Here is a 13,005-nt window from a genome sequence, read left to right as displayed (position 1 = left end):
TATTGTTGTATGAACCAGGTACCAGCAGGGGAAATACACATGATGGGTAAATGTGAAGCACCATAGTGGAACAACACAACAAAAATCATCTTCTTTATTATTTATTGTAGCTACTGTATATTGTGTAAGCTGGCCAAGGTTTTCCCTCTGTAACAGCTACAGTCTTTATCATTAAATAGAGAAGAGATGTTCTGTTGGGGCATTGGCACATAATAAATGCTACGAGCACAAGGCCATAGCACTTGTTTGTACTGTACTTAAAAGGAAAAGAAGTCAATGCAAACATATAGGTAAGTATTACTGAAATTCCCCTTAAGTATGACAGGTCCTTCAGTATTCCAAGATTTGTTAATCTTTTCTATGACCTTACAATCTAATATTACAGTGCTGTACAACAATATTGGTGCGTACACCTGTCAGCATTCTGGGGACATAACATTTATGTTCTACATGTCCCTTGAGATCACCATCTTGTAAGTTTTGAGCAATTTTCCTCAAGATGCCATTTGCTATTTTGGCTTTGCTTAATAATCCATAATTCATAATTAATTACAGATAATCTAGGGTCAGAAGATTATTAGCTGTCTTATACTTTTCCACTACTGGAATCTATAATCTTACTCCCCAGAGTCAGTTTTTCTTTTGTCCTTACATTTAGAGGCCAGTAGGAACCATTTATTTTTGGTACCTGATTCAAACAGTGAAAGTACACAGTACATTTTAGGCTGCTGAAAGAACATTCATAGGTAACACATTTGAACAAATTCAAATACACATGCCTGAAATGAATATTAAAGTGGGTTTTATTAATGCTTTAGTTGAAAGTGCTTTGTGCTTTGGCCAGCAAATGTGCAGTGGGCTACAAATCAACTTTGACACAATAGCTGATGGGACATGTTGCTGCTGAAGTGACTACTGGAGATGAGGATCATGAGATCTTAACTGAACGACCTCGCTGATGTCTGCACAGAGTCAAAGAATGCCATCGTGATTCTCTGCAGTCTTTGTGAGGATTCCTGTTTGCTTTAAGTCAGCCAATCTCTATTTTTTCCCGGACACAGTAAAGAATGACTCAGCACGAAACCTCTGTGTCATGTTGCACGCTCTAAATGCTGAAATGCAGCAGATTTCAGCGTGAAAGAGCAGAGCGGTGAGTGCCTCATGATCATCACCTCTTATACATTTAGCAGCATGACACATGGGAGAGAACGAGAGGAGATGACGGATGACATGTTTGGTTTTCTCCAAAAAAAAAGCAAAAAACACAAATAAAGCTATTACAGTAACACTGTGCACTGTTAATGTATTTCAATATTATAATTTTAAATTGTTTATATATAAAGTTATACATAAATGTTAAAAAGGCCCTGTTAACACAACTCAACCAGGCTTACTTCTGTCACAACTCCTGGCATAAAGAGTGCTGATGTTTCACAAAGGGATTTCATTCATTCTCAGTAGCTCAGTCTTATAATACAAAAAAGGCAAACGATATTCTCTGTACTCTAATCAAGGTAACCTAACTCTGTTCTGATGACTTCCGCTCAGTGTCAAAACAGCAGGCAGAAACATTTTCTTTCTTTTTTTTTAAACCACTGACCTCGCTGTTAATATCCGCTCCTGCATCCAGCAGCATCTGCACCATAGCTTCGTCTCCACGGACACAAGCGTACATCAGCGGGGTCATACCCTGCACAAACATATGCACATAGAACAAAAGCAACTGGAAGTTATTCCTTCATTTTATTAAAGCACCAAATGACATCACCAAATCCTAAACCTTCCTCCCAGCTCACCATTTTCAAACATTTCTAAATTCTGAGTGCCATGTTTCACGTGCCACCACTGAGTAATGTGAACTTTAGCTCATACCATCTGTTTTTAGGGGTTCAAAACAAGACTTAATGTTTGGCCTGCTTATCTTCTTGACAGCTCTACTCCAGGCTTGAATTTGATGACAGTAATATTCTACTGCTGATGAAAATTTTAAAGGACACCATATGAATTAATATCTCCTCTGGGCCATCTGGGACGCCAACCGAGGCTGTCTGAAGGAAATATACAATACAGTGCTCTGTCTGTGAACATTTCTGCTTAGATCAGCCCTGAACTGAATGTTGACTTTCCCAAGGAAAATCACGAGTTACACTTGCAGTATTTCCCTGATGATTTATTGTACTGGAGGTGGAAGTCATGATACAATGCTGAGCTCCTCTGGAGGAAAGCTGCAGGAAAACATATGTCAGAATAAAATTTAATATGCATAACTGTCTTTTTGCTTACAAGTCAGCACTGTGCTCAGTGGTGGAGGAGCCTCAGTTTACCAAAGAAACAAAATAAACTCTTCCATAGGCTGTGTGTGTGTGTGTGTGTGTGTGTGTGTGTGTGTGTGTGTGTGTGTGTGTGTGTGTGTGTGTGTGTGTGTGTGTGTGTGTGTGTATGTGTGTTCACGTGCCAGTATATGCATTATTAAATATGTTGACTGCTGACTAACCTGCTCACTCATGCTGTTGATACCATCCGGCCCTAGCAGGTTGACAGCCTGCTTTACCAGGTCTGTGCGTCCACAGCTGAGCATGCGGAAGCCCAAATCCTGCAGGAACTTTGCCTCAGTAGAGGCAGCATCCAATTTCCTCGAGGCACAGAAGCAGTCATCCGTTCTGAAAGGCAAAGCACACAAAGTGAGTGCAAGCTGACTACAATGTGCAGTGTTTTGCCTAAACACCCGACAGGCTTTATTTCTTACCACTACGGGGAGGATGAGAAACATGCACATCTTTCCTTGCATGTATAACTGACGTGTGTGTGTGTGTGTGTGTGTGTGTGTGTGTGTGTGTGTGTGTGTGTGTGTGTGTGTGTGTGTGTGTGTTTTTGTGGGTTCAGATGAAGAAGTTGAGTGCACACATGTACTGTAGCTCAAGAGCAAGCACACTCCGCCCAGGCCTACCGGAGCTGGCGGGGCTCACAGTCCACTCCAGGCAGCAGCAGCCTGGCAGCCTGCCGAACATCATCGCTGTCCACAGTGAAGCTGCGTCTGTGCTCGGTGTGAACCACAGCTACACGCACCCACTCCATCAGAGGCGGCAACACCATAAACGGCCTATTGGGGGAGGTAGAAGCACATGTAGTTACCACCACAGACACACACTGAACTTAAGTCACATTGGGTGTGCGCAGACATTTATCTAATACAGAATTTGCATGTTATTTTCACCAAAGTAGTTAACTATTAAGAAAAAAATTAACTCACTATAAAGACCCTAAACAAGAATGTAACAGGGATGCTTAGATGTAGAGAGATTATAGACCATATATAACCGAATGGAAAAAAATACAGAATTTTAATCTAGTAACTGTCTACTCTGCTCTCGTCTAATAATCTAAATTTGGTTATAATACCTTAAAATTGTTAATTTGGTAACAGAACACAAACCCACATAGCATTGTGTACTGTATAAGCCAACATAGTGTAGTGCAACTTGTGCATAATGCATTATAAGATTTATATGCCTTTAAAAGAATTGTGATGTTATAATGGTGTCAGCAATAACATGTGTAACACGTGCATCATATGTACTTCACAAGATCAACTACTGCAAGTTCCTTTAAATGTCCCCCCGCCCCACTCCCTTCTTTATACATAATATAAATAAATTTATGAAAGCTCACTTCCAATTTAAGTTTAATCTGAAGGTGTGTTTGTTACTTTTGAAATGCACAGTACTGTAGGGTTCAGAAAGAAGCAGGAAACAACCATCATACAGCCGATCCTGACTCAAGTTCTCTCACTGAGAAGATTGAGAGAGAGCACGCAGGCATTTAAAGCCGAACTGTAGTTGCACAGAGCAAACAATCTAGGTTGCATTACCAACCAGGCAAAAGCCCCATGGGCTCTCAAACAAGCTATGTTTACTCCATATCATCTGGGCTTATGTAATTAGATTCATTTCAAATTAGTCTGGCTCTTTCATACTCCATCTTGACCACAGCTGAGAAAAGAGAATGAAAGCCTTGTGCAATGACCAGAAATGTTTCAGTTCATATTGTGATCACCTTTATTAAAGTTTTCTTTTTTCCATATAATAAGTAAACAGCACAGAGAAAACCTCAGGCAAGGTTGTATTATTATTATTCCATCATCACCCAAAGGCTGTAACTTTTTTATTATCAATACATGTGACAATTATTTTCATTTATAATTGCCTGATTGCACAGTGTATAAAATGCCAGTCATAATGCGAGATATGCCCATCATTATTCCCTGAGGCCCTGTTCTGGCTCTAATTATGTAAAATACAATGGCTATGAGAATGAATGAATTAAAAACCTCCACCTCCTGGCCTTCTCTCCTTTACTCATCATGCGTCAGTGTTTATTGAAGCCATATGGAGTCCATATACACGGAAATACATATGCATGATGTTATATTTTCACCTTCGTGGCTCACTGATACAAGTACAGTCCTTTTTCATTTAAGTAAAACAGTGAGCTGGTATTAAGACACCACCGTGCTTTGTGAATATAAAAATACAATGTCTTTTCAAGATCTTGTTAAGTAATAAGTAATCAGTAGCATGTATCAGTAAGAGACTGATATGTGCTATTGCAATGCATCATGTGTACATGCACAAAAGTATTAAAATATATATATGTTTTATATTTTTACGCAAACTGATTAAAGTGAGGCCATTTACTTTTAAAATCATGCATCATTTTAATTATATAACAGTATTTGGATTATAGCAGTAGCAATCTGTATAGTTTCTTTAAAAAAGTCAGGCAGAGATAATTTCACTGTTGCTAAATCCATAAGTTGGTTATGTGTTTGTGTGTTCTTCTGGGATTTATTAATCAATATGCCCCTTTACAAAGGATGCCTTAATGGCTGGTCTGCCCTTGACACATGCTGAGCAAACAACTCCCTCATCTATGCTCCTTTGAGTTGACAGGAGGGTCACTTAATATCAGTTTGATACGCTAAGAAATGCAAACCCTTGTGTTTGTGTTTTACTCACTTCAAAGGAGCCTAACCTTCAGCCACATGACATTATTGCTTCTGCAGACTTCATTAAAGCTGCACACAACACCTAATCAAGAGGCGGGTAATGTATAATGGCAATGCATTCCTTCACAAGCCCAATGGAAACTCTGGTTCACAAGCAGTTCAAGGTCTCTCTCTGTTTCCATGCAATGCTCTTTTAGACGCTGCAATAAAGTGCAGACATTCCTGAAGGAAACGGCTGCAATCAGAGGGCTTTCCTTAATGTTGGGTCTGGCATTGTGCTTAAAATGACTTTTTAGAAAAAAAACATGAGTAAGTTGGATATCTGGGACACACATTAGCTGATAAATTGTTCCACTCCAGGTGATAAAGTCTGGACTTGAGGGGATGACTGTTCAGGCTCAACCATCAGCCCTGTATTCCACAGAGGTTTCTATGAAAGTGTAGGAAATACTGAATATACAGTGAGTAAATGTTTCATGAATAGAAACAGCAAAGAAAGTGCAAACTGTGGGAAAAATGTCAAGTGTCCAAACACAGTGGAAACACTGCCTGATTTTCATGTCACGGCACATTATGTCACCAACAGAGTCCCACAGTTTCCTGAAAATAATTTCCCAATAGGTCAGTGGTGGTAATTATCAATGCAGGTCTGTTCGCGCCTGCTCCCACTGCCTCTTCCTGCCACTGCTCAGGTCACCCAGAGGGCTCACTCAAGTAGCCAAGAAGTTGACAATTCACTGTACTTTCCTTCAAGAGGAAAATATCTGGTCTGCCATTTCAGGGATTAGCACAGAGGGCCAGAAATACAATAAAAGAAAAAAAAAAAAGTCTGCAGAGGTGTACAATTGCAGCAGAATGATCTCTGCAGAAGGAGCATCACCACTGGACTGTAGCCATAAAGTTATAAGCTGAGAAGGAGGAGAGATGCAGAAATTTAGAGTCTAACCAAAGGGAGTTTCCACTTTCTCGCCCTGTGACCTGTGATGGGCGTATTTGTTATTAGTGAATATTAAATATACAACATTTTTACATTTCCATACAGTTTGAAGTTACAGTTACCCTATCCATAACAGACATGTATTGTTTGCACTGTAACGCAACAATGCTACTTTTGAAACCTCTCACAGCATAAAAAACACAAAATAATTATGAGATCCAAAAACAGCAAATCTTTTCAACTACTTTACTGTACAGTGTGCTATATTATTAGTATACTAGATGCTTTTGTTGCATCTGTTCTCTAGCTGTCCCATTTCTTGTTGTATTTCCAAAATGTGTGCTTTATTTTTTTAGACAAATAAGGCTTAATACTGTGAAGTACACTTGCTGATGTCCATCTTAACAGGTCTGGATGGAGGATGTGCTCTCAGTTCCATAGTTTGTTATAGCCCACAAATTTCTTCAAAATAAGCTGATAACCTTTAAGCATTATCATTCATTCATTCATCACTCTGCAGGAATTCTCAACCATGTTTTGGTGTTGGCTCCTTTTGGAGCATTTTTCTTTATCAAATAAACAATATGGCTTCAAAATGGTGGCATCACTTTGGTTATGTCCATCTCATTTTATAACTCTTGAGGTAAATATCTGTTTTCTAGCTTGTAAATACTCCCACAGCTAGAGGCTGTGTTTTTACACTGTAAAGACCAATTTGGACATTTCTTTTCTTTCTTTTTTAAAAGTAGTACAAGAAAGCCATATGACATACAACAAGAGCAGCAAAGTGAACCAGGACTGGAGGCTAACTGTTTTGGTTCACTGGCTCTATGAGCTAATTTTTTTGTGGACAAAAAAGATGCGGTGAAACTCTGCTAATCTGACTTTTGTCTTTCATTGGTAAGTATTGTTTGCCCCATGCTGTTGTTGAGGATTGTGCAGCTCCTTGTACATGCATTTATGTGTGTGTTTGAGTCTCACCTCTCTGTTTGTAAGGTAACCTTGGAGGGTTCAACGTTGGGGTTTTCCCACTCTATCTGATGGCAGTGCATGAAGTAACACAGTGTGTAGATCGCTTCAGGTGCCCAGTGTATCACGCCGCTTTTCTGGTGCATTGGTGTCCCATTGTTGTGGTTCTTCATATAGAGTGGCTGTAGGTGGTGCATGGCCCGTGACACCAGGTCACCTACACACACACACACACACACACACACACACACACACACACACACACACACACACACACACACACACACACACACACACACACACACACACACACACACACACACACACAGAGAATCCAAACAGGAAAACACAAAAGTAACATAGGCAGTGAGAAAGGAATTCACGGGTTCACTCAGTAGATGAGAGAGATGAGACAGAAATATTTTAAGCACATGGCCTTTAAAAAGACATCTGGGAATTATTTTTATTCTTCCCAGCACCCTTGGAGCTCACTCTGTCAGGGGAAGTTGAGAGTTTCCATGCACCGCAATCAGGAAAAAGAGGGTTCATCCCAGCTATGTGCAGCTCACAGGATGAGAGCAGGATAAAAAGCGTGCCCAGGACTGCAATGGGTGAAGAATGAATATTTATGGATAAACATTAACTACTCCAAGCTATTTCCTCTGCATAATTTCTCAGTACTTTAAGGTCATCCAGTTGAGCTTCAAAAATCAAAACTTGAGAGGACTCTGCTAATAAAAATTTGAACATTCTCCTGGATGGTTTAGAAAAAAGTAAATAGTTCTTGGAAAAGTATGTTCCTGCCAGCTTTTTATACCATAGGGACAAGACAGATGGCCTTTTTGTAGAGCAAATTCAGTTAATCAGAAATCAAGAGATGACCTAGAAGTTTCTTTAACAGAAAGCCCATGTCTTATGACTGTGGTTGCTTAGTTATTGAATGCTTACTTGACAAACAACCCCGTTTTATTACAGCATGGACTCAAATCCCACTTCACTGAATGCTGTCAGGTTTCTGTTGCTTCTCCCTTCCTGTCTAGACCCACTGAGATGATGAGAAAATGTAATGAAAATCTGAAGCAGGGTCACCCTTAAAAAAAAAAGAAAAGAAACACTTTGACATATTTTCCTTGCCAATTTGATAGTGTTGAAGGCACAAGTAATAGAGCACGATGACACTTGGTTCCCTGTTTCCAATGGACTGTATTGTATTTGTGACTATACAATACAGAGAGGGAACAAACAGCGATTCCCATATACAAAAGGGTTTGTTTGGCATCAAAATTGCACTATTTGGTGCTTGCCAAGATTCCATTTAGCCTTGACAATGTGAGAGGCGAGCGTGAAAAGGATGCCTGAATGAGAGAGTGGCATTCATGCAATAAAACAGTCAACTGTCCTTTGGGAACAGCGGCGCTGTGCTGATAGAGAAATCATGTTGTGATGCAATAAGCAGAAAAAATGATGGCAGGAGTGACCACCTCTTCCAGACTTTTAACTTAAGCTTTGACATTCCTCTCACTATCTTTTACTCATTCTTTCTCTTAATTGTACCAATGAGAATACAGATAAACGGAGCAGCAACAGACAGTTTCTGTGTCTTATTTTTGCTGCTCTATGAGATTTCCTTTGCTGGCAGAGAAAGCTAGCAAGGTTAAAAATGTAGATTATTTCCATCACTGAAAGAGTGCAGCAGGTGTACACAGAAATAACTGCAGAGAAAGGATTATAACCTGTTGTTTTCAGCGACCCCGGTATACCAACACAAAGCAGTAAGATTTCTCTTTGGAAGGACATTCAGAAGTGCTGCAGTTTAATATGCTAAAATGTCAATAGCCTTTTTCATAATAAGATTCAAGCCTTTAATCAATACCTCATCCTTGGTGATTAATTGTTTATGCCAACAAGAAGAGGAGCGATGGAGGACATAAAGCAGACCCTGCACCTCGGGTATCTCAGTGATTACCTTTTAGCAGTGAAGTCATGCTCTCTATGTTTTCAAAGCTTTATAATCCTCCTTGAATAGCAAAATCACACAAAATGGCCAGTTTACAGAGTGTAATAGCACTGCTTTAAATTACAAGGTGTTTTATGAGAGCTGGCTTAAGGTCAGTAACTGGCAATGCACAATCCAAATAACAAGCAAACTGCTCATTACAGCAGAGCGTGAAAACAGTTTAATGTTCAACAGTGAGAGATAAATGTAGAAATTAACTCTCATTTCTGATGAAGTGATTATATTGAAGCCTTTAATACAGCTTTTCTTGGGCTACTGATGAATAGGTTCTTGCTGCACTGTGCAGCTGCTGACGTCATCACAGGTTCTGTTTCGGTTATTTGCCACTATGTCGTGATTATAATAGTCGCCTGCAGACATACTGACTCAACCAGATGCTAAGCTATACTTCTTGCTATTAGTTTTGCCAATTTCAAAACAACCAGAGCTTTCAGGCACACTCTGCCACACATAACAGATAGCATGAAGGGCACAAACTGCTTGTGGAGTTGTGAATGTAACTCTTACTCACTCAGGAAGTCTTTAACTCTACTTTACTTTTGAACGAACATCACAGCACATAGCATCCCTGCAGTAATCTGTGGACTATCTTCTTTCATTCAAGACAGGTTTGTTTAGTCAAACTGCTCGTAGGACTTGAGGAATTTTTAGTAGAAAAAGAAGCATATATGCAGAGGAATGTGGCTCTGATGTTACACTATATTGCCAAAAGTACTCGCTTGTCTGTCTTCACATGCATATGAACTTGAGTGACACCCCATTCTTAGTCCATAGTGTTTAATAAGGTGTTGGCCCACCCTTTGCAGCTATAACAGCTTCAACTCTTCTGTCAAGGCTTTCCACAAGTTTTAGGAGTGTTTTTGTGTGAATTTTTGACCATTCAAAAACTATTTTTGAACGGTCAAGTTCAGGGGTGGGCAATTCCAGGCCTCAAGGGCCGGTGTCCTGCAGGTTTTATATATGTCCCTGATCCAACACACCTGAATCAAATGGCTGAATTACCTCCTCAGTATGCAGTCAAGTTCTCCAGAGCCCTGCTAATGACTTCTATATGTGATTCATCTGTGTTGGCTCAGGAACACATCTAAAATATGCAGGACACTGGCCCTCGAGGCCTGGAGTTGCCCACCCCTGGTCAAGTTCTTTCCTAACCAGACTCGCTCATCCATGTCTTTATGGACGTGCTTTGTGCACTGGTGAGCAGTCATGTTGGAACAGGAAGGGGCCATCAACAAACTGTTCCCACAAAGTTGGGAGCATGAAATTGTCCAAAATGTCTTGGTATGCTAAAGCATTAAGAGTTCCTTTCACTGGAACCAAGGGGCTGAACCCAATTCCTGAAAAACAATCCCACACCATAATCCCCCCTCCACCAAACTTTACACTTGGCACATTGCAGTCAGACAAGTACTGTTCTCCTGGCAACCACCAAACCCAGACTCGTCCATCAGATTGCCAGATGGAGAAGCGTGATCCATCATTTCAGAGAACACATCTCCACTGCTCTAGAGTCCAGTGGCAGCAGGCTTTACACAACTGCATCTGATGCTTTGCATTGCACGTGGTGATGTAAGACTTGGATGCAGCTATTTGGCCATGGAAACCCATTCCATGATGCTCTCTACACACTGTTCTTGAGCTAATCTGAAGGTCACATGAAGTTTGGAGGTCTGTAGCAATTGACTCGTAACCTCAGTGCACTATACATCTTAGCATCCACTAACCCCACACAGGTGGCATCCTAATATGGTACCACACAGGTTCTGAGCTCCTGAGAGCGACCCCATTCTTTCACAAATGTTTGTAGAAGCAGTCTGCATGCCTTGGTTTTATACACCTGTGAGCATGGAAGTGATTGGAACACCTAAATTCAGTGATTTGAATTGCTGAGTGAATCCTTTTGACAGTATAGTGTATATCCATATATAGAGCGTTGTGGTGGCAGGTGTGGTTTGGGGCATGGCTGCAGGGGAGAGGTGGGGCAGTGGGTTCAGGGAAGGGCTTTAGCGGAGGATGGGCAGTGCGCAGCTACCCGGTTTGACATTGGTTATGTATGTGTGTCTTTTTACACAGTAGCTGGAGAAGGAGACGCTGAGTGGAGCTGAGGTGGACGCCTGCTGGAATACAGACAAGAATGTTTGCACGTGTGGGAAATAAAGACCATTTGTGGAAAATACCCAAGTGTAGTGAACGTGTGTACGGGACTAAACTAAGGCACTTGTGATAGACACATAACGTTAAGAAGAGGACCCATCACCGATGGGGGATATCCTCCCACAATTAATGAAAATACAAAATAAATGTAGAAGACAGGATAACATTACAGCCCCATTTCATAATAGAAAACCCTTCAGCATACATCTTATTACCTTCTGACAAACCATTACGCTTTAATTTGGAGGCTGTGCCCTAAACTTTTATCCAAATACTTTTAGTCACCCCTGGTTAGTAAAGCTATAATACATATTCCAGAAAGAAAGTATTTTGAGTATTAACAATACTCATTAAATCAAATGGGTTTTAAACATGCTGTAAGAGATTGGTTATCGTTAACATTTCTATAAACATTTTTTGGTAACTCATCCTAGAACAAACAAATAATTTCAATGATAAACAAATTAGAGAAAGTAAATACTATACTCTTGTACACGGGTGTATACTACATAATGTCTTTCTAGTTAAATTATCTATAATAATAAGACAGATATAATGCATACTTACAGGGTTATCACATCATATTATACTCATGTGTCTACAGGACTGTTACTACAAAATGGACCCATTCTACATAATCTGCTGATATCAGTGCATTATGTTTAACATTACTATAATCTTAAGACAACCATATACAAAACATAATGCAACCACATTGCTACATTTGAGCAATACTGCTGAGCAGTAGGTATGGCTTTAATATTGCTCAATGATGAGTCATAGTCTGTACTATCTTTGGCCATGAATCATCCCTGACCAACATGTTAGACAATGCTCAGCCAGCCTACTTGCTCCATTTCAGTCAATAATGGTCAAGTAGGTATAGCCAATCACACAGCACAATATCATCACATGATTAGGCTAAGCCAAGTAGGCATGAGAAAGATGTTGCATACTATTAGCATATAATATCATAGCATTAGCAGCCTGAAATCATCCATGTTATTTATTCTCCAATTCAGATAACTACAGCCAAGATGTACAAAGGGTAATAAATATCCAGGAATATGAATATCATGTCGCATATCTTTGAAGAGTGGCTCAACTCCTTGTGGTTCTCAAGTCTACAGACTGGAAAAGTAAACCTTCACGGACAAATGCCCGGACAGACAGATGGAAAGACAGATGGATGGACAGACGGACGACATGACGACAACATCCTCCCACTTTAGCTGAATCATCACACAGACACTACAGACAGGCACACATTTATTCTTTTTAAGCTCAGTTGATTTCATTCAGTATCAAACTGTAAAGACATAATTCCAACTGTCGAACTGCTCAATCAGAATTACTCCCAGAGAGCAAACCGCTGCAGTTATCACTTTGTGCCACGAAACACAAAAAACGATTAATCTGCTGTTTTCTTTGACATGGGTCAAAAATCTCAAAGGAGTTAAATGAAAAAAAAAAAAACTCAAGATGTTTTCACAGCTACAGAAAAAAAAAGACCTTTAAAAAGTGGAAACATAAATGGCTGATTAGCAGCACCTGCTGTTAGTTCTTGGTGGAAAAAAAAAAAAACAATAACATCACACTCAACTTCGAGTAAAGATGTAAAGTCAGAGATGAATAGATGAAAGGAAAGGCAGGCCAGCCTGCCTTTCCTTTGTGGGACTTTCATCTGGCATTATTATTTTAGTATTATATATAACTGTAGGTAATAAACTAGAGGTCATCTGAACTCTATAGTGGCATGTTTCCACTGACTCTTTTGTTTCTCTGAAGTGTCCAAATTGTGTTTGGTAGATTTCTGACGTTTGCACTTTGCACCGTGTGGTCCGATAAGGCTCAGTATTTGCTTGATGAGGGATGCTGTCAGTGGAAATAAACAAACATGGTGACTGGATCAATATTTTCTAT

General features: G+C 40.0%; 1 protein-coding gene across 2 annotated transcripts in view; it reads right to left on the bottom strand.

The window, feature by feature from the left end:
- Positions 1 to 13,005, bottom strand: part of btbd11b (BTB (POZ) domain containing 11b) — a 67,315-nt gene that overhangs the window by 9,285 nt on the left and 45,025 nt on the right. For both annotated transcript variants that reach the window (XM_030732497.1, XM_030732496.1), the window contains exons 3-6: positions 6,924 to 7,128; positions 2,948 to 3,100; positions 2,495 to 2,660; positions 1,601 to 1,690 (exon numbers count right to left, since the gene is read on the bottom strand). In XM_030732497.1, the coding sequence (XP_030588357.1) occupies positions 1,601 to 1,690; positions 2,495 to 2,660; positions 2,948 to 3,100; positions 6,924 to 7,128 (614 nt within the window). The remainder of the gene's footprint in view (positions 1 to 1,600; positions 1,691 to 2,494; positions 2,661 to 2,947; positions 3,101 to 6,923; positions 7,129 to 13,005) is intronic.

Source organism: Archocentrus centrarchus, chromosome 6, assembly GCF_007364275.1.
Source record: "Archocentrus centrarchus isolate MPI-CPG fArcCen1 chromosome 6, fArcCen1, whole genome shotgun sequence".
Classification (NCBI taxonomy): Eukaryota; Metazoa; Chordata; class Actinopteri; order Cichliformes; family Cichlidae; genus Archocentrus; species Archocentrus centrarchus.
Note: the sequence above shows the minus strand (reverse complement) of the source record. Positions and strands in the feature narration are given on the sequence as shown.